Raw genomic sequence first — 23,580 nt, 5'->3', positions numbered from 1 at the left:
CACATCCACTTACTTTACCACGGAGCGTTTGTGCCGGTGGTCCGCGCTAGCATTTCACTCCCGACAATCCACTTTCCTTCCTTCTTTTCATTCTTATCATAAGGTTTGCACCGCAGACGTGCATGAAATATTTATATTTGCATTTCACAGGTCGCATTCGAGAAAGCAAATCTAAGATATTTGCATTTCTCAAATGTGCCGTGTGGACCGAGGATGTTGACGTATTTCAAATATTTAGACTGGCCAATTGCTGGGAAGAGACGACATACTTCAAAGGATCAATTATCGCGAATATTCTTCTCGGCGTTGTTTTTTGTGGTGCCGTCAATAAAGATTGTCCATAATGTGGGGATAAACATTTCATTTCATTTTCGTAGTATGTCAAAGGATCTGCTAAGTCGGCACACACGCGGATGTGACATTCAGAGGGGATCAGAAATCGGCTTATCTGCTCACTCGACTTTGCGGGTGACTGCGCTTGAAATCTGGCGGATAAAGCGGTTAGAGTCACGTAAGGAAAGAACGGCACTCTCTTGGCGAAAAACTCGCCCTTTCCAATCTCGCATTCGGAAAATTCCAGTCGAATGAAAATCAAGCTTTAATACCCCGATGAGAAAACTCGATCAATGAAAAGAACCAATTAATCACCCGGTTGTCGGCGCAAGAAAAAAACAATTAGGAACGTAAAGTATATCCAATCCAATTATAAAAACTAAGAGCTGATTGATCGTAAACGGAAGGAATGGTAGTTACGAAGTCGTCGTAAAACAAAAGCGCCGATTTGAATCTTCAAAACGTACCGATGTAAAGTAGCTCGAGAAGCGGGGATTGCGAGGGATGAGAGCTTTCAGAGGGGTGGAACGACGATGCCTTCGCCTTTTTATAAACCCCATAGTACGCAGCGCTGCATGAATAACAAAAGATCTCTTCGGGGAGCCGACAATCCGCTTCCAGACTTTTGTGCAAATTTTAAACGTAAGAACACTCCAACTAAATTTCGCTTGCGGGGTACTTCTAATACTAATCTCAAACCTCATTACCATTCCACCGGACTATTTCGCATTTTTATGCAGAGTGCACCCCTCAACGCCTCCAACCCCACGATAATCAGATCCGCGCCGCGTCGACAGGGACGGATTTCCATAGACGCTGAATATTTTTTCACTCTTGAAATGAGGAATTTTATTAAACACGCACTCCAACATTACAAAGATATATTCGGGTATGTTTCAAATCAAAGAGCGAAGATATTCAGATTTTATTTTACACCCCATTTTGAAATATTCAATATGTAAATAGAATTCTCAAGGATCCATAACAACCCTCGGAATCTCAAATAAAATCAAATTTGAACGGGATTAGATCAAAATGATTAACAATTGAAGCTTGAAACAAAACCAACTTGTGTTATATTTCGGGCGTTTGATTGATATTATCGTGTAAACAAGCATAAATATAAAATTTACAGCATAAAATAAAATTGCGCTACTTTTTTATTTAGAGTGTGGAAAGATTGGCACAAGGTTTAATTGCGACACTTTATCCCTGTTCGTAGCCGTAAAATGTGTTTTGGCACAGTATCGAAGTAATATTTTATTGTCGGGTTGTATGTCAATGTTGTTTACAGCCATATCGTATACTTTGGAGTTTTTCCATCAAATTCCTGAAAGCATCTGGCTTACATGTCTGCAATATATTCCGATCGATTGCAGCGTAAAATAAGATTTTCCCAACCCTCATGTGTCTGGGGGATGAAATTTCTCGACTCCACTTAATTTTCCTGCCGGGAATTGCCAGGCCTCCGCCCGATAAAGTCTAAAGGTGATTGGAATGTTGATTAGGTGGAGAAGAGAGAAGAATGTCTTGGGGATTCTCCCTTCTCAAGGGTGGAAAAAGTATATTAATATTTTATAGCTTTCATAAGTTTATCGTAAAAGTCTTATAAAGTTGAAGTACGGTGGAAGCGTTCCAAAAGATCATAAACTCGGTACATTGCTGTTTTACAACAACGTTTTTATTGACTTTTTATCAGAATTTAGTTCCGAGGGGTTTCCTATCATAAGTGTCGTGTACTTTGTAGCAATTTTCACGTGAGCTTGGTGCATCAATTCGCCATAAATGATACATAAAACATTGACATTCAGGAATGTTTGCTCGGGATATCTACCCTTTTAAAATTTTACGTCCTTTGCATTCATACATGACTTATTTTGTTTGGAAAAGCGATATTTTCCAAGAAGCAGTGCCGTCGTAATGCAGCAAAACAAAAATTCTCCAAACCTGATATAGAAATCTCTCCTTGGAATATCAATGTACGAACCTCTCGGGAAAAGAACTAAAGAAAACTTGTTGTGATGGCGCTCGCGTAGCAAATAAAGGTATGCATTGGCGATTCACCACCACAAGATATTTGCATCTTTATCTCCGTCGCAAAGGGATGAAACATCCCCAAATCGCGTCCAGACGCTCACGTAATTACATCAACAGCGACGCTATTTGCATCCCAACGAGTGTAAATTGGAGCCACCCTCAAAATGACGCAAAAAATTGCTGAAGCGTTAATCAATAATAGCTCAAACATGAAACAACAATCCCATTAATGCAGTCAGCTCAGAGTCGGCTCCCCATGCAGCCCGAGGACTTTTAATTTAAAAAGTTCACTCTTGTCGGTAGCGAGTCGCGTCACTCACATTGAATGCTAATTGGATTATGATGGTCCCGCTGGTTGGTGCTTTTTATAGCGGCATCATCTGGCAGCTCCCTTTGTGCTTCAAACAAACCAGTCCAACGGTTCGAACGGATTAAAAATTGAGTGGCAGCTTTTTGTTCTTTTCGATTCACCATTTGCCGCTTCGTCCTTACGACTGCACTGTCTTCTCCAACTGAGTTTAATTACAACAACATTCAACTATTTCTTTCTAGCGTACAGTTTATCAAACGCTCTAGTGCGGTTATGGCTTCGACTTTTTAAACCGTTTATAGCCACCTTACCGCAAACCCCCGTAATCATAATAACTCTCAAGTGGTTGGGTCTCATCTGGCTTGAAATGAACCGTAATAAATATTCTCAATCTCTTTTAATATGCAATTTTAAAGCGCATTGCGAGTTATTGATGACTACTTATTTCAAATCGTGCGCAATAGTCGTAATTTTTGATCCAAAAATATTTTTTTTGACATATTTTTACACTAGGTTCCTTATGCTTCTAAGAAAAATTACAAATTCTCCTTTTCGCTCTAAATTTTTGTAAATCGGCACTGTAAATAAGACAGTCAAGAGTGATAACGGTTAAAAAACAAAAATTTTTCTTCGCTCCTCGAAATCAAAATTTGTAAAAATTCGATTCTTCAGTCTAAATTTTTCTAAATTGACCCTCTTAATAAGGCAGTCGAGAGTGATAATCTCCACAAATTAAGTTAAAATCACTTAACAAATAAAGAAATTGCAGGATCTTAAAAAAAATTGGTGGCATTTTTATGGTTTTAAAACGAAAATTTTTAAAAATTCGACTTTTTAATCAAAATTTTTGGAAATTAGTGTTATTACTAAAACAAACAAAAGAAACAACATACATAAAATTCGTTCCTGTCGCACTAGAAATAACGAAATTACAGTGTTGAAAAAATTGACATTTTCACTGTTGTCCAAATAAAAATTTCTAAATATTCTCCTTTTTTGATCTAAATTTTTCTAAAACTCTTAATAAGACAGTTAAGACTTATAAACTTCACAAATTTGATTATAGTGGCATTAAAAATGAACTTACAGATCGTTTAAAATTTTTGGTCACATTTTTTTTGGTTAAAAAACAAAAAAATTTCTTCGCTCCTCGAAATCAAAATTTCTAAAAATTCGATTCTTCAGTCTAAATTTTTCTAAATTGACCCTCTTAATAAGACAGTCGAGAGTGATCATCTCCACAAATTTCGTTAAAATCGCAAAAAAAATAAAGAAATTACAGGATTAAAAAAAATATTATTGTCATTTTTTTGGTCTTAAAACGAAAATTTGTAAAAATTCGACTTTTTGATCTAAATTTTTGCAAATTAGTGATATTACTAAAACAAACAAAAGAAACAACATGGCATAAATTTCGTTCCTGTCGCACTAGAAATAACGAAATTACAGTGTTGAAAAAAATTGACATTTTCAGTTGTCCAAATAAAAATTTCTAAATCGGTACTATTAATAAGACAGTCAAGACTTATAAACTCCACAAACTTCCAAATGTTCCAATACACGTATTTTTTCTTTTGAATCCCCAATTAATATAATTGCGTTTATCATCAATTTGAGTAAGTTTGGGTCAGTTGAGTAACAAAATCACCTCAAAATGTAGACCTGTAAGGAGTTGATTTGTAAGACTGACCAGCTGGGAAAAAATATTTATTAGATGAGACCCAACCATTTGAGTGTTATTATGTTTATGGGGGTTTGCGGTAAGGTGGCTGTAAACGATTTAAAAAGTCAAAACCATAACCGCACTAGAGCGTTTGTTAAACTGTACGTAGAAAAAGACTTTGGATGTTTTGTTCTGCTTGTTCTGTTACGTCATTTTGAAAACTCCCTGAGAGAAAATCCCGTGGTCCGGATAAGACGTCCGCAAAGCTCGACCACGTGCGCTCAAGTTCCTCCACGCTTGCCAAAGCCTCCCTTGGGGCGGGACGAGCTTAAAGGACTGTGTTCAAACCCCTCGCGGAGAATTCCCGCTTCCGTTTCCTGTGCCACCACCTTAATGGACACAGACTGATTGTTTTACCCTCTGAAACCATCGTCTCGTAAAGCGGAATGTTTTTGTGTGCAACTATCTTCTTTTACGAGCTGTGAGGAACGACGCTCGTTCAACGTAATTCTTATGTCTTCGCTTCGGTTTTTACATCCACGATTGATAGTGTTCGAGTGGACGGTTAAAGGGAGCACAAAACACAGACTTTATGGCAGTTTAAGAAAATCCAATCAACCATTGAACTTTATGCTTGTCTCTCGATGTAGGCGGTATCAATTAACACGATCTACATGCGAACAGGCTTATTATCGCCAAGAGATAAACAACCAAATGCCAACATTCTCTCCCGTCACCGATTCAAACAAATTGATGTAGATTGATTTACAATCTGATTTATGGATAACTTTTATTGACATCTACATTCACTAGGTAATTCCAATAAAATAAAATCGGATATCAAACGAGGATTCCTTGTTACATCATGTCGAAAGGATCGATGATACAAATAACAGTGAAAAATGTGAGGGCGGCGGTGTTGACTCCCTACAAACATCAAACGCGACTGAAATTCTTGTTTTATAAAACATGTTTAATTTTTTATTATTGTGACACCTCATAACCCAACAAAAAACTACATTTGGGTTTTATTAACTTGTCAGCTCACGAAAAGTCTTCACGTGAAAATTATTATGGCGCCAGGTGTGAAATGCGCAATATGTATTCTCTATTTTCACAAACGGCTGACTAAACGATTGTTTGTTCATGGCAAAATTATGAATCACCAACTACCTGCGTGGGACGTTTGAATACTTTTGATGAGTCCTTTTCACTTTTATTTTTGGTGCTATTTTTGGCACTTCTTTACCTTTCTTGGTATTTGAGCTGGTAAAACTACATATTGTTTGGCAAATATTCGCCCGTATAATGAGCGATGTGCTAAACATCCATTTTAGCGCCTACATGCAATCTAAACAATGTTTACTGACTCCGACGTCGAGAAACCCACAATGAGTATAACGAATTAAGACAATTAGCGGTTTTGCTTTGAAATGTTTCCCTCAAGAGGAACAACTGTGTTAAAATACAGTTCCGTCATGAGGAAATTTTCTAAAACTGCAAATTAACCGCGGCTGTGTTAATCCAGCTGTAGTTTGAAAACCGCATGTCTGCTTGTCAGTTCCTTGAAATATAGGTTAGGTTTATATTTAAGTAAACACACAAGTAGTAAACGTAAAGTACAAACAAACAGCAGCTTTGCTTAAAATGTATTTTCTATTTACTATTCGTTTTTATCACGCGTTTGTTCTTCTTATAAACACTGGCAATTTGTTGAACAAATACTTTTACTCGAAAAAACTTATTGGCCTGCTTTCAGAAGAACAAAGCGTGTAGATTCCAGCAGCATTGTCAACATAATACTTACTCCGATTATGGCGTTGAGTTCTGTCATGGTAACTTGTTTAGCTCTCTCGACAGCAGTCGCGACTTGCTGTTGATGTTCCTGTGACAAGAAAGGGAGTATTTGTGCAATGATGGCATTCAGTCTCTTCGCGATTTCAGTCTGGAAAAAAAAACATGAAAAGCGATTACGAAAAAGGATTAGCACAAACGAATGTCAACACATTTGGATCATTCAAAGTCGATGATGCCTCTGGACTTGAGCCTCGATCCTTGAAAAATAAATACGAGCCGCTATTGTAACTTTTTATACTTTTTTCCCCAACTCCGAGCTTTCGCTGACGAGTGTTTACTTAGCTTTGTACAAACATTGTGTTCTCTGTTTGTTTTTCCAGTCCAGTGCAAGTCTGATTCCGCGTTTACAATATGCTGTTTCGCCGATATAATTGACAATTAGCTTCGCAATATCGTGAATTACATGTGAAAAAGTTAAGATTTGTATAGAGGACAGACGTAGTTTATTTAGTTCTCTTTCCACCCTTTCGCTCATTTAAATATCACAGATTTATCGCTATCCATCACCAGACTCTATTACAAATGCATTATGTCAAATTGTTGGGGAAGTACATATGTTAATGTTAATATGACCGCAAGCCGCATTCGAGCGGCCAACCACGATGTGACGTCACTGTTGTCGTGGTTGACCATCGCAACCACATGCCATCCTGGTCCCCTTAACCGCCAATGCAACTGCAGAATACATGATGCGTATCGGAAATGCGCTATTTCAACATTAATTGTATTGATTGCCCGCAAATAAATTACGAAACTGGTTTCGACCGACGTTGCAGATGCAGACGTCACTTTTATAGATGTCGTTAATTTTTCAAACGGTCATTTATCACGGGACGATGCAATTATACAGCCACCGACGTTTATTATGGGGCACTACACATTAAAAAATCAAATATAATTATTTAAACAGTCGGGTTACGATCAATCAGGGCGCTGGCGATGATTGTGACATATTGTGGCGAGTGGATTTTGGATTAAGTGAATTTATCTTGACGTCTACAAAACTGTTGTTTATTTAAAGGGTGTGAAAAGTAGCTGTTTTGTAAGAGGGTGAAGAATTTTAACAGGTCATTGGACGATTTTTAACAAATGTCGACAGCATCTTTATTTACTCTAAGAAATGTGTAAACGTGGATAAAAATCTCAAGAGTTTGCACAATATGCGTACCAGGAAATCAAAAAGTAAATCCTACAAGATAAATAAATAAGAGTAATATAAAATACACAATAAATTCTATTAGGTAAAATGAGATTTTATCACTTCTCTAAAAGCTTTAATATTTTCTCAAGATACGCCTTTTCTTTTAGTTTCAAGAAATTATGCTTAGAGAAAGAAGTCCCAGTTCGAACTTGTAAACCTGTGGGAATTAAGAATGAGATTTTCAGCGAGTGAATAGAAGAATAAAGCATCTTTTTAAACCCGTATAACTGCGAAAATTGTGTAGTTTGTTTGCTCATAACTGTCGTCGCGTAAAGCCCCTTCGTTTTCCTCTGAATCTTTCCTCTGTATCATCGTACACACAAGTCCGAGTCACATCGCTTGCGTCCTAATAACAGCCGTCATTCTATATGACCAAATATTGACACTCCGTGGTCGGTACACATTCTGTCGTCCCCTTCCCTGCTTTTCCAGCTAGCAACCCTGAACAAACTACCGGCTGCAGTTCTATTGGGTAAATTATTTGAGTTGCTGAACTAACAAAACTAACGGGCCCGTGTTTACCCTCAGTATTATCTGTGATGAAAATGTGGCTCGTTTATCCACAAACAACCGAACTACGACGCGTCATCCCATCTCTCTCACCTGTCATCCCGTTCTCCAGAAAAGAATTAATTACACAAATGTGCCGTGGGCGGTACGAGAAGCTCGGATTAGCTCGGATTATGTGCTTTAATAGATTAGAAGACGCTCGCCAGTTAATTCTGGACATGAAGATATCATGGGCGATTGAGTAGGCGGGAGAGAGACTCAGCTTTTGACGTTCGATATACGGGTTCACTTTTCTTATCTGACGACGACAACGTGGAGAAGGGTCGCTGCATTCCCTTCCAAAGAAGCGCCCTTCGCCCTTTCCTGCTTCCCGAGCAACCCACTTGATCCGATAAAACCTGACAAACATATCAAGATTTCCTTTCGCACCAAGGACGCCTCTTTTTCCTTCAACGGCGTCATCAAAACCGGATTTACACCGGAGGAAAGAGGATTTTCCGCGAGGCCTTTTTGACCACCGTGTAAAAAACAACAACAAAACGCTCAAGTGTAAAGTTCCTTCTTCCCGTCTAGTGCCCTTGGATTTTTTTCCGTAATCTTAAAGACGAGAGTTTTTTTGTTTTCAATGTAACGGAATAGCTCCCACGTCTGTTACACCCTGACATTATCTAAATTCTCTCTCCCCATCGTTAAATTTTTACGTCTTCCTCCATTCCAGCCAGACGATTGTCAATAGCTGTCAATACCATCCTTCCCCTCATCTCATCAAAGTTTCATCCCTTATACGGAAGCCATAACTAATTGATGCAGCATAAATGCTACAAACTGACATGCCACGTATATAAACCAACCCCTAACGATAACAGATTTCGTGAAAAACTTGACGGAATAAGTGGGAAAAGCAACCCCTATATTAAATTAAGTCGAGATATCAATCAGTACACACAGAATTCGAATCCGAGCACTCTGGGATCTCATCATGACAAAGATAAAAAGCACGGAGGAATCGATTCGGTGCACTCGAAAAGAACTCGCTTCCCTGAACAGTCCGTGGGGAGGTCGTGTCAGCTTTTTATGCTGGGAGACTCGTGTTTCCACTCGGAGACGTCTCACGAGGATTGTCATGCGTGTACTGCAATTTTCATTGCGGATATTCTTAGTTTTTAATTTCGGGAAAGTGAAGGGTTTGTTTATTTCCTTTGGAACGGAATTAATGTTATAAAAGAGTGGTTTGAAAAGTTTGCACGTTGCTTAAACATTCGTAGGAGAATAAATGGCGACAATGACCGGATTTTATCGCGACATTTCAGCAATTCTTCTTTCCTTTTTGCAAGTGTATAAACTGTGCACATGTCAGGAAATGTCGGAGAGGCAAACAGCTCTTTCGTCGCATTTTATCGGTCGTTGGAAATTAACGACAGAAAAAGTGAACGACATTAAGAGCCCTAGAGTGGAGGATATTCGAGACAAGGTACACATTGAACCAAATGCAATGAAGAGAGCTATCATCATTCAACGCCTTTTCAAACAGACGTTAAATAAACAGGTTCTAATTCCGAATCGGAAACGATTGCTATGTGCGGTCTCCTTGGTTACTGTTATTGCTAGTGCTAATATTGGACTTAATCCAGATGAGACCGCGGATTACCCACCAACACGTTATTCAACTTTGGATCCGGTTTGCAAAATTAACAACTCACCCCTTCGGCATTTTTCCGATTGGAAAATTTTTAATAATCTAGAAGGCGTCGGAAATAGTTCCGCGCAGTGGCGTCGATTCGAGAGCCTTTGATTTATAGCAAGTAGTTACACTGTAGTCTGTTTTGAAAAAAGAAAACTCCATAAATTATGCAACGCTTTCTTGATCTAAAGAATCAGCTAACGAGCTCGCGTTAGTTGCTGTAAACACTGGTCTTTGATAACGAAAGAGTGAAAAAATAAACTGGCTCAGAGGCGGTTTTCTACTCTGAACGCCAGCTACCAGAGCTGCATGATAATTAGACAGCCAATTACAGGCCGGCTCGCGGTGTGAGTTTAAGCAGGAGTAATTAAAATCTCAATTAGAGTTCCCTTCTCATTTAGTCGGACCAGATTTTCACGTAAAACATAGTTTTACGTATTTTCGCACGACCTTTCTTGCATAAAATATCCGGATCGGAGCCGACTTAACTTTATAACGAGACGACGCCAGGGCCGCATTTGCATACTTTCAAGGAAACCAGAAACGAATCGTTGAGCAGTTGCATCCGATGGAACACAATATGGGAAAGCTTCGTAAACAACAAAAGGCCGAGAAACCGTCAGAATACGAAGCAGAGGAAAATTTTTTGTTCTGATCGATTCATTCGCTTGTTAATTCGCTTCGCTCGCTTAATTAGATATCCACAGAAGTGAGTGAATGAGCATGAAATCTCAGAAGGCCGATCGTTTTTCCGCCTCCCTCCGCCGCAGCTCTAACCCAACAAGTTAAACGTGATACCCGAGCCAAGATCACTGATTTGGAAGTACATATAGGAGTATCACCTGCTGGCACACCTGGCAGGGGCTGCGCGTATCAGATAACCGGATAGCAGTAATTTATTCAGGGAGTGATCTTCACAGCTGACGAAACAACTTTCACCAACCCCCAGCCCTGACCCTCCGAAGTATTTAATGGAACTATTGTGTTCACATATCGCTTAATCTGTCCATTGTGTAATTGAAAGAGCGTCAGGGTCGGACAAGCGGGGATGACGCCCTTTAAATTTTATTATACCTCGGTGTTTGGCCACCCTTATTGAAAACAAAGTAACTCTAATTCCGCACGTCACGCTCCTTCAGAGATATATATCGCTTCGAGTCTCAATCTCGAACGAATACACTTTTTCCATTCGGGAATTCTTATCGGTGTGAATTGGATTTCGTGCTATTCGGAAAAATGAGTGCACGTGTCATTTTTCTGGGGTTTAACCCTCGCTGCTTTATTGCCGGAGCTGAAGTGGTATTTGGAAAGCATTTTATATGCTAGGATGGCCATTTTTTGTGAAGAAATAGGGTAGTTTTATGCCGTAACCACACCGTAAAAAAGGGATACAAACATTGACCGCGACTTTCGCACCTGAATAAAATTCTATTTTGCCCTATTTCGCGCGGAAACGACTCTTGCATTATAGCAGACCTTACGCTAAAAACTGTAATTGGCGAGACGATAAAGGACCACCGAGCGCTTCCCTATAATGGGGCTTATTTTATACCGCTCGTAGGGTCAAAAGTTAGGGAAATATAAAGACTTTACTGCTTCAATATTTTTAGGACCGCAAGATTTATACCACTCTCCTTTTTATGACACAGTAATAAGCTTTTAAAAAATGATACAAAACTGTGACTTCCACGATGACCCAGTCCAATAAGTTGACAAAAGTAATAATATAAAACCCTTCTTATTAAAAAACGTCGCGTGACGCCGCCCTTCCTTTGAGGGTTGCTTACCCGCCCTCGATTTTTAATGATTGCTGTTTCGGCTGACCAATTAATCCGATCACGTCCTTCTCCCCCTTCGTCCTCCCCCAAATAATTTAATTCCGGTGCTTTTACAAAACGCTGAACAATCTCGTTAGTCTGTCGACCACTTTTTTCGTCTAACACCGCTTATTTTTTGCACCCCGCAATCAGAGTGTGTAGTGTTTATAGAAGGGGCGGTTGAGGGTCGCGCCGCCGCCTCATTCGTACATGTCATCGTTTACCGCATATTGTGGGGGCGCAACTAGCGTGACAAAGTCCGGCATTTACAATGGTGTTGATTTATTACTCTGCTTATTCGCACTTTTCCGGGCGTTCTGGTCCTAATCATTTACCGGAAAGCAACTGGGGACTGCTGTTTTACGAGCTCACGCAATCGCGTCCGGAGTCCCGGAATATTTTTTGGGGAAATTTACGCAATTTACATACACTTGCATGGAAATCACGCGAGCTTAATCTGGATATTGTTATTTGTAAATGCGCGTTGGGTTGGATGTTTGGATAGAGCAAACACGAGTTATTCGTTTTGGGGACTGTTAATTTTGTTAATGCAGAAATAAATGTGGCGGGGGCGATGATGTGACGCGACGGGAATATAAATTGGGGCAATTCCGGATGTGCTGTTTTGGAAAAATTAGCGAACATTGTGATGAGTTTTTTTCGGCTAAAAGTCCTCACACGATATCGCCTTTTATTCAATGATTTGTGAAATCATTTCGAATTTTTTATGCAGCACAAAGCGCAGGAGTTGCAGATAATAAGACCACAATCCCGTGAGTGTCGAATAAAACGGGGTAAAATCGCAAAATTTATTAAGTAAACTCGAGAAGGGGTGTGTTTATAAAAGCTTAATTATAGCAGCGTAGCGTTGCCACCCGTTAACAAGCGGTTCAATTATCTAAGCTTTTAGTGCGTCGACAGCGTCGAGACGTCTGTTTGCACAGCGCGCCACTTCACAACCGCACGAAGAGTTCCACTCAAAGAAATTGGCAACATAAACAACACATAAATGCATGTACGACCGGCGCCTCGTAGTTTCCGTGATTGCATTTTTATACGGATTCATGAAGTGGTGGCTCGGATCGATTTTGCGTTTATTTGAATGGACGTAATGGGGTTGAAAATGGACGGAGTGAGCGGAGAAGATAAGAATGCAAGACAATTTTTCATTAAAAAGGATAAAGTACACTTTGCGAGCACCTGATCGAAGGATAACTCATTTTTCTTTTTCTTTGTCGGTTTAATTCCAGGGTTGAAGTGGTGCAGCGTAAATGTGGTTACATTAATTGACGACGACGGACGAAGCGCCGCTGGACGTCGGTTGTGGCGTCGAGGCGGCCGCGCATGTATAATTCAGCCGATCACCGTGGAGCAGATTAACTCGGCCGCAACCCAGAACTTTATCTAATTACATCCATATATCTCCCCTGCGGTTTTGTCTTCGGCCGCCGCTGTTCTGCGGTAATTCTATTCTGTTTTGCTACACTATTTTAGTCATTGTTTTAGAGCGTACGTTTACCTCAAAACCGTGGGGAATTTCGCTCTCGTAATTTCTTCCACGTCCAATTATTATTGGCCCTGATTAAAGGGCGCCGAATTCGCTTTTGCTTTTCTTTAATCGTAATCCCCCATTCTAAATTTTCTCGGAAGTAGAGATTAATTGTGGATTTTTTAGTTTTAGAACAGAGCTTGTATGCAATAAATTGGGAATTGTGCAAATTCTCCCTTGTAGAATAAGCTCGTAAAAATTCAAATTGAAGCCAATAAACGATTGAACAGCGTCACATATGTCAGCGTCCTCTTCGGAATTGGCCGTAACGTGATACAGTAAAAAGCAAATATCACATGTAAAATGGGTCAATAAACATCGTATGTCCGCTGAAAATACATGCAATTTGTACGTGCGTTAGCTCATAACGGCGAACAGCAGTTTTATTAACCGCACCGCACTCAAATGCGAGTATGTAAATATCGAGGGTCGTTGAATGGGGTTCGGAGTGAGACCGCCACCGAATGTCGAGGGCGATATTTAGCAGGGGTGTAAGGCGAACCCCTCGTCGAGGGCGGCTTATCGAGCATCAAAACGTGACCTATCATTATGCCAGGATCCCGCATCCACCCCGACACGGATTAGCGCCCGATTCACCCCCAAGAAGTTTTTCCTGCAATAATAACTTTAGCGAGTAATGCGTGGCGACGAAGGGTGGAAATCCGATTGTACGAGCACAAATACTGTCCTTCAGAAACCGGCAAAAACGCTCGGAATCCAATTAAGCCTTCAACGTTGAAAATTAGTGTCCATAAAACGCTGAAAGTCGAGTTCAGAACCGTCTATTACGTTAATGAGTGCGGGGGTGATGAATATAAATTCGAAATTCGCCGGATGATGTCATAAATCGTTAAATAATCGATAACCATTTAAATTAATTGCGTCCATTAAAGACGGCCTCTCGTGATCTCTCCGACGTGCGATAAAAATGAGGGGTGGCTTTATTTCTGCGAGAATCGCGCCGACGACTTGGGTCGAGGGGTGAAACGAACATCGATTTGCACGGCTCGTGATCACATCAGTGGCCACTTTCCCCGAGGCTGCGGGCTCGCCGTTACACAAAGCCGCCCTTCATCCCCTTCCGAGTTGGGGTGACCAGTGGCGTGGAACGGATGAAAACGTTACACAGCTAATATGGGAGGAACTCTTCTACTCCGCGACCACGTCACGACCTATTAACTGCGAGTGCTGGTCCGGAACCGCGATAACATACACAGGGCGACCGAAATAAAACCACTTTTACGAATTCCGACGCATCACCAAAGGAACAAAGGAGACGCCGCTGGGTGCAAACTCTGAAGAGTCCTCGACTTCACGCTTCAAGAAATCGATTTCCACCAATAAAATATCGAAAGCGAAAAGCAATGTTTGCCAAGCACTGTCAACGACAATCTCACGTTTGTGTGCGGCTGTACTTAACCTCAGTTTTTATCGATTTTAAATAAATCCAGCGACTATTTTATTACAAAGAAAGATTAAGTTAGTTCATAGAAACGATGGGAAAAAGTACCGATCTAATAATTCTGAAAATTGCCGATTGTCACGATCTCGATAAAAACAGCGTCGAATTTATCGCAGTCTGCGAAAAACTGACATAATAACGGCTTGATTAACCCCCAGTTAGATGGCAATGTGGCGATAAAATACAAGCACGCCACCAAACTCTTACTTTTTTTTCTTTTATTGTCCCCCCGTTTAAATAAAGCGAGAACGAACTAACAAGAGCGTAAGAACCAAAGCCTGAAAAAGTTTCCGTGTTACAAACAATCGCGCACAGTTGATAAACGCGCTAGGGTATAAAAGTTCCGGTGGCGCGCGCGCGACTTGGAGACCGGAACTGGAGCCGTTTCCGGGAGCTGCGAGGAAGTTTACAGTGCGGTTAGTCGCGGAGACCCGCCAAGATTTACAACCCCCGTGCTGTTTGTAAAGCAGCCTGTAACTCGGATTCACTTACTCCATAATTACCGATGTAATGCTCCTACTAGCGTCAACTGTGTAATTCTCACCCTTGATGAATTTATCATGGGTGGAAAAAAAAGTTTTCACCCTCTTTAATAAAACACACATGAACAAACAAAGTCTGTTTCGCAGCATTAAGTGCGCTACACTACACCCTGATAATACGATAATCAAGCAGCCGTTGCAACCCCGATCGTAATGGGCTCAGAACGTGGTTAGGCTGCCAATTTCGACCCCACTGACGAATTCCAAACACGACCGAAGCGAATCGTGCAGTTGCCAACCTGGGGTGAATACATTTCCCAACACCATACAAGATACAACCGAACACGACGCGAGAAGCCGCTGTGCACCCACCCATCCCTATGAATTATAGATGGGCGCAGACTTTCAAGACTAAATTATTAACTCGATTATGCTACGCATGTTTTCCGAGATTGTTATACCCCGAAAGAAACGCGAACACAAATGCACCCTTGGCTCAGTCCCCCTTCTGGCATATGATGCGAGCCGATTAGCGGTCACTGGGTCGCAATGTGATCAATTTTTCCTTAAAAAATCGGTTTATGTTCGCATAGATCATGCTGTCGAGAGATAATCATGTTAGGGGTTTACAAGTTTCTTTATACTAGGGAATATAAAATGTGGAAACCTTCCCTTGCTCAATCTGACTGTAATTTTTCCCTCTTTAGAGCTCATAAAGAGCTTTGTCAAAGTAATGACTGAAAATTGTAGAGTTTCATGTTTTCATGAAAAAACTTAACAGGAAGACTTTCTAGATTTGAATTTTTTATAAAATTCTAATAGGATTTTCTCCGTGTCAACAAGTAATTTCGCCTCAGCAAAAAACTCCCTTCCAGAAGGCGCGTTGTCCCCCTTCTTATATTGCTTTTGGAAACCCAGAAATCAATAGGTTCATGCTTTCAATTTAAAACGAATTTGTATCCGAAGGGTCCGAAGTACCGAAATCAAGGAGCAGCCTGCGTGGCATTTTATCCTGGCCAAAGCTGTTGGGGTAAACAACGCATGATGCTTACATATGCAAACATAAAGTGGGGAACAGTCGACAGCGGCCGTACCGCTAGCAATTAACACACCCTCAATATTGCCGACCCTCCTCAAACAACCCACCCCACATCACACATGGAATAGACCCTCGCAGTATAGCTTGATTTCAAATTCAAATAATTTTATTACTCAAGGGTTTCCTCCGACATTTCCATATCTACAAAGTTTTATGCTTGTTATTTCAACACATTGCGTCGGTTTCCTCACCGAAAAAAAGGAACCCCAACGTAAATCACGTAAAAATGACAAGGATCTCTTCAGTGCGTTTTCACCATTCGCCATTTAGCCGACCATTTTCATAACGGCGGATTTAATTAATTCGCGAAAAACGTCGAGGGACTGACGGGGATGGAATCACATGGAAACTCTATTTCAGTTGTAAATTGTATGACATAAACACAAGGTGAATATTTAACAGGGAAGTATAGTGGCCGCGTGCATTTGGCGATTATTAAAACAAGCGCAGAATAATCCAAAAAGTGGAAATTCATGTCGAGATTTAACCGGCGAGCGATGGAAATAATAATGCTGTTTCATGGAACTAATGCACGGATTAAAATTTCACATTAATTTCGAAAAGCAAACACGGAAAGGGGAGATATACAGATAAAGAGTTAACTATTTAAAAATGGAATCCGGGCAATGCTTACCTGTTTATGCATTTCGACGTTCAAACCGTACGACATCTCGTAATACTGAAACAAAGAGTCACATTAGTCTGGTTTATTTCATGTGACAACCAGTTGTCACATTTTATGGTGGAATTTAAAAATAACTTGCAAAATCGAAATATTTTTACAAAATCGCTGTTTGGAAATATGTGGAATAAAAATAACAAACTGTAAAACGACAAATCAAGGAATTGTATGTATTTTTTGCAACCAGTTGTCATGTTTTAAAATTGATTGCAAATCTGATGAAATCACATTTCATGGGAGAAAAACAGTACCAATATTAATTTAGGTTTATTTCGCAAATAAACGACATATCGACCGAATTAAATTTAGATAGGTACATATTTTTTTAGAAATTTAAAGTTGGGAAAATACATTATTCGCAACTTTAAATACAATTTATTGACGCACGTGAAGTTTTGGATTTTGTGTGAAATTCTGCGTAAAATGAGAACCAATAGTTTAAGCTAAGTAAGTAACCGAGATATAGATCGAATTAGATTTAGAAACTTTTTTCGACCACTTTCAAATTTCAAATTCTGGATATGTAAGATAATGATTCTTATCTTTATATCTCTCATAGTTTTGGAAATATTTATGTTCAAAAATCGAAAAAAAGTCGTAAAGTTACAAAACCTTTGGTCTTAAATTTTTGTTTTTTAAATTTCGAATTCGAGTTAAGCCCGGATTCTTATGTAAAAAAGCGGTAAAAACCCCATCTTTCGAATGGGATTTTAAATGAGCATCAGCAGAGGATCTTTTTAGAGTCATTTTTAAATTTTTTAAGAGCAGCTCGAGATCGATGAACTGACGAAAATAAAATAAAATATTTATTTTGCTTTATCAACATTACATACAGAAAATATAATGTAGTAAAACATAACACAAAAAATTGTAACAATCGCTTGTTGGATTTGTAAACCCGCTTGCCAAATCCATGTTAACAAATAAAACTTAACAAATCCAACGAAATTCTGATTATAAAACAGCTAATGAAACACTTTGGAGAAATATTAATTAAGTTTCCTGTAAAATTTAATATTCAACATGTGTATGTTGTTTCACCAGCATTGTTTACACACGGATCGTCGAAATTAGTGCACATTTAATCCAAATGTAGCCTAATTAACAGAATTAGGTAAATGAAACGAAAACAATCAATTAAGAACAGCGCAAATTTCCACACAAGTCAGGTTATAATTAATTTCAACCATCAGACGACACGAATCAGATTCCCGAAGTGGATAAAAACTTCTCCAATCCATTCCAAAATAGGTGGTCTAGTTGGTCATCACAAAAAGCATCCAGAAGAAGGAATGTGAATCTATTAGCATTAACACGACTACGAACGTTTTTATTGATATACTTGTTTCTCCCGTTTTACATTCCGTCCGCAGAAGAAATTTTCACCGATAAAAACTTGATCATTTTATAACAGACATTTGCAGCGATATTTGAAATTCCTCTTGCCTAACAGCCACTATAAATTTTGATAAATTGCCATACCGTCGCTGCACTCAAACACAGACGTGCATGGCCTGGCATCGTTTACATTTTTTCTTTGGGATTTTGTTGCGCAGTATTAATTAAAGGTGAAAGAAAATTTTAAGAAAGCACCGTCACGGGAAAAGTTGGCCAGTCAAAAGAAGGTATAAAATTACAATAAAACAACAATAAAATAAACATTTACAAACTCGTCAACAGTGGAAAATGAACGCGACTTTACAACATACTTAATTTGAACCGCGGGCTCCCACTTGAGAATTTTTCTGGTATGTCACAAGTAAATTAGTTACGAAACCATTTGGGCCGATGACGTGCAGTTCGCGTAACAGAACACTTGTTCATTTTATTTCTTGTTTTTGAACGGAAAGTGGCGTGATAATCAACCATTACCTCCATAAATAACGATAATAACTTGTAGTGCAGGAAATAATTCAACTAGATCCTATCAGAGCTAGTTTTTAACAAATGTTGGTTTCAGCTGCATTCTTTTATCTTATCGTAACTGCATATTAGCATTCATTACCTCCTAGCACACACATTAGCTGGCGAGAAATAAATGAGTTATTTTAATGATCATATGGATATTAAACACCTAACACACCTACGAAGAAGCATCTGGCGTCTGCGAGATTTTTTGGCGACTCGTAATAACTATAATTACGGCAAACATTTTATGATCGGTTTCCCGTTTTATTTTCTTTGCGACCATCTGCAGACATAAACGCTTTTAATTTCATACTTTAAATTAACAGGGACCCGCAGTTTGATTAAAAAAATTATGTGAAAAACCGCCGGAAAAATTCTGGGAATTCTGTCGGAAATAATATGCCCATAGCCTGCACATTTTTCCCACCAGAAATCTTGCAGGAATTTGCCTTCATATCCCCCAAAACGAGCTACCTAAAACCACTAAATGCCGATTTTTCCTGCCTCGACATTCATGTGATCTCCATTTATTCATAGACCGAAAAAAATGCAGGAATTCCCATTCATCCCATATTCGGAATGTTTTGGTGCCTAGATAACGTTTTTCACATTTGATAATAAAAGCTGGCTGTAAAAAATCACAATCCATAAATTCTCTCGCAGAAAGTTTATGATCAGCGATGCATTCCTATTTGTTGATTGCACTTAAAACAGTAAAGCATCGCGACCGTTAAATTAGCTCCAGCATCGTTAATTAACAGCTTACGGCATTTTGTAAATGTAGGAAATTGTTTATTTACCGCTTATTCATTAACAGTAAAATAAAATATGGATTTTAGAGTCGTAAGCGCGAATAATGGTAATATGAATCTGTAGTTTATTTACAAACCGGGTACAACGTGAGACATGTTAAAATTTAAATGAACTACAAGATTTTTTCTCAAAGTGCCGACGCAATTTGTATCTGCTTGGGTGGTCTGTGGGCAAAAAATTGTCCCAATAATGCGTCCTTACTGAGGGAAATTGTCGGCGTAATTCGTCGCTGGTAATTAGCTTGGAATTATCAGAACGAAACACGTCCTTGATTGTTTTCCCATTGTTGGACAGCATGCAGCGAGCTCCTTTTCCACGGAAGAACTCTTTTAATTGCTTATCCTGCTGATACTCTGATATTTGGAATAATTGGCTGGAGTGCTTCGCCGCTAAGACAATTTATCTCTTCACTTAATTGCAGTGTTAAAACAGAAGCTAGTAAATCAATTAGAAATATTCAACGTCAAATTTCACAGTAATGCACTGACAATTACGGCCAATTACTTGTATACAATTTAGTAGACGTGCGTGTAATGAGGTGTTTCATCCAACGAGAAGCATGTAGTGAAACTAGCTGGAAGTTGCTGAACGGAAACCTTAAGTTTGATGGCGCGTGAAGGACTCCAAATACGTCTGATAGCTGATCATGAATACGGTGTAATGACCCCCGCTATTATTATTACACTTTCATGTAACTAATTGATTATTCCGTTTCGTTTCGGACACGACCGACGAACTAATCGTGCCGATTCTCGATAAACTGCTAAAAGCCGACAATGAGATACACAGAGAAAACTTTGGTAGGGAAATTACCATGACCACAAAACAATCTTCAGGAGCATAAAAAAACATAAAATTTTCTCACTCTACCGTCCATCCAATTAACACCGCTCGAGGTGACATCACTAATTACTAATTACCATATACGCTAAGTGCAACGCAATTACCTGTTCCGACAAATTTATTGTCATTTATACAAATTGCCCCAATCTGTTGTAAACATGAATATCAAATTATTATGTTTATAGCAGCGACATGGAAAAATTATTTAATTATTGCGCGACCATGTATAAAAATTATATTCATTTGCATTTCAAAATATTTTTAATAAGCTGACATTCTCTACACGTGTCGCGTCTAAAAACCGATTTCATGGATCAAAGTTTTTGTTTAATTAATTGTCGTACCGCTTCGAAGAATTCAATGTAATCGCAGCATGCAAGTTCGTGGTTATTACTAATAAATCAAACATTTATAAAGTTTATTAAACCGCAAAATCATTTACGTGTGGCCTCGGAGACTACCTGCATGGTCGCGAATTTATAAGTGCACTAATTTGCATTAAAAAGAAGAAAACGGGCGATGTTTATGGAGATGAGGAGTATATTCTTATTTTTGACAATTAGGTATACTCAGGTTGCAGAAACACGGTTCAAAATTTGAACAGGTTCAAATCTGACTTAACCCAGGCTTAAATGATTTTTGCGTTGCACAAACATTTTTGAGCGGTTCAAATACAAGTTAGCACGGTGTTAAACTAAGCCAGGTTCAGAGGTGGAATAAGTCGGTGTTCAAAGTAACAGCTGGATTTGTGAATTTTTAAAATACAAAAAATACACAAATTAAAAGCAAATTTTTACATTTTATGCGTAATAATGGATTTAGTTTCCGAGATATTTAACTTTAAAAATTACGAAAAATGAGGAAAAATAAAAATCAACTTTTCGAAACTTTGATCGGCCATAACTCAGTTATCTGTTGTCGCATCTGAATTTAAATCCCAGATTGGAAATCTGCAAAAAATTCTGCGTACGCTGATGTATAATAACTTAAGTTTCCTCTAAAAAATAAGCGAGATATCAATATCAAAAGTTTGCCATAGTTTTAGTCATGAATTTTTGCGAAAATTTGCAAATTTCGACTGTAAAAAAATCAAAGAACTATTTCTTATGTAAAAAATCGCGAGAAAAACGATGCCGTAAACCGCATCTCAATATCTGAAATAGTTTCCGAGATATCGAGCACGATTTGTTTTGAACCTTCAAAAATTTGGCCCTCTGGCGACAACCCAAAAATTCAAACGACCATAACTCAGTTATTTGTTGACGAAAATGGAAAATTCTCATGTTTTTGGATTCAGCGTGACATTCTGCGTAAAATGAGCCCAGATTTGTTGAGTTTGCTTAATAAATAAGCGAGGCATTGGCCAAGAACTGTTTTGAAGACTTCATTTTAGGGTGATTTTCAATCAATGTTTTCAAAATGAAAACGACGTTTAATAGCTTTGAATTATACATTAGTCGAAAGAAGAGCTCGAAATCTATCTACTGGCCAAATTTGAGATCGATCAGACAAATAGTTTACAAGCTATGGGCAAAAATAAAAAAAATGAAAAATTTTCATCGTTTGAGTCGGATTTTTTTTTCGCGAAAAATCGACTATCGAATTTTGGGCTTTTGAGAACAGTTTCTAACATAAAATGAGCCAAGGAAAAGAATGGCGCAAACCGCATCTCAATATCTCAAATAGTTTCCGAGATATTTAACTTTAAAAATTACGAAAAATGAAAAAAAATTAAAATCAACTTTCCAAAATTTTGATCGGCCATAACTCAGTTATTTGTTATCGGATCTGAATTTAAATCCCAGATTTGGAATCTGCAGAAAATTCTGCGTACACTGATGTATAATAACTTAAGTTTCCTCTAAAAAATATGCGAGATAACAATATCAAAAGTTTGCCATAGTTTTAGTCATGAATTTTTGCGAAAATTTGCAAATTTCGACTTTAAAAAAATCAAAGAACTATTTCTTATGTAAAAAATCGCGATAAAAACGATGGCGTAAGCCGCATCTTAATATCTGAAATTGTTTCCGAGATATCGAGCATGAATTGTTTTGAACCCTCAAAAATTTGGCCCTCTGGTGACAACCAAAAAATTTAAACGACCCTAACTCAGTTATCTGTTGACGAAAATTGAAAATTCTCATGGTTTTGGATTCAGCGTGACATTCTGCGTAAAATGAGCCCAGATTTGTTGAGTTTGCATAATAAATAAACGAGGCATTGGGCAAAAACGGTTTTAAAGACGTCATTTTAGGGTGATTTTCAATCAATGTTTTCAAAATGAAAACGACGTTTAATAGCTTTGAATTATACCTCAGTCAAAAGAGGAACTCAAAATCTATGTCGTGGCCAAACTTGAGATCAATCGGACAAACAGTTTACGAGTTGTGACCAATATTAAGAAAATTGAAAAATTTTCATCGATTGAGTCGGAATTTTTTTTTGCGAAAAATCGACTATAGAATTTTGCGGTTTTGAGAACATTTTCTAACGTGAAATGAGCCGAGAAAAAGAATGGCGCTAACCGCATCTCAATATCTCAAAGTGTTTTCGAGATATTTAACTTTAAAAATTAGAAAAAATGAGGAAAAATGAAAATCAACTTTCCGAAACTTTGATCGGCCATAACTCAGTTATTTGTTGTCGGGTCTGAATTTAATTCCCAGATTTGGAATTTGCGGAAAATTCTGCGTACACTGATATAATAATAACTTAAGTTTACTCGAAAAAATAAGCGAGATGTCGACATCAAAAGTTTGGTATAGTTTTGAACTGGATCAATTGAACTAGTTCAAATCGAAATTTAAACCGTGTTTCTGCAACCGGCCCTTATAGGTGAGAAAATGAAGTACGAATTATTGTGCACTAATAATAACAGAGTCAAAATGCGAAATAATTTCTATAAAGCATTATTCCAATAATAAATAAACTGTAGAATTAATATTGTTTGTAGCAAACCCATAAAAGCAATACATTGTTTGTGAATTATTTTAAATAAAACACAACAAGGTTTCAAACAATATCGGTTAGTAAATAAATAACTCGACATTTCAGACCAGGGTCCATGCAAATAGCGCTGTTTATTGACAAATTATATCATCAAAGTTGTATAAATAATAACGCCCATAAATTCAATTATTGTATCATAGCTCAAAGCTAATAATACGTTGAGAGCTTGCTGTAACTATGAATATATTAATGTGTGAAATAATTACGTTTTATTATCGATAAATCCGCGATAAATTTCAATACAACCTTCATTAAAAGAAAATCAATTTTTATTGCGGCGGAGATTTAATTAGGATCCGCAACAAAATCGCACTGACTAAT

The 23,580-nt window shown here is 38.4% G+C and overlaps 1 protein-coding gene across 2 annotated transcripts in view; it reads right to left on the bottom strand.

The window, feature by feature from the left end:
- LOC148173590 (transducin-like enhancer protein 4) overlaps positions 1 to 23,580 on the bottom strand; it is a 68,928-nt gene that overhangs the window by 26,610 nt on the left and 18,738 nt on the right. For both annotated transcript variants that reach the window (XM_088040168.1, XM_088040169.1), the window contains exons 4-5: positions 16,636 to 16,680; positions 6,151 to 6,288 (exon numbers count right to left, since the gene is read on the bottom strand). In XM_088040168.1, coding sequence (XP_087896294.1) covers positions 6,151 to 6,288; positions 16,636 to 16,680 — 183 coding nt within the window. The remainder of the gene's footprint in view (positions 1 to 6,150; positions 6,289 to 16,635; positions 16,681 to 23,580) is intronic.

Source organism: Gnatocerus cornutus, chromosome 6, assembly GCF_029298725.1.
Source record: "Gnatocerus cornutus isolate USDA-ARS CGAHR chromosome 6, icGnaCorn1.1, whole genome shotgun sequence".
NCBI classification, from domain to species: Eukaryota; Metazoa; Arthropoda; class Insecta; order Coleoptera; family Tenebrionidae; genus Gnatocerus; species Gnatocerus cornutus.
Note: the sequence above shows the minus strand (reverse complement) of the source record. Positions and strands in the feature narration are given on the sequence as shown.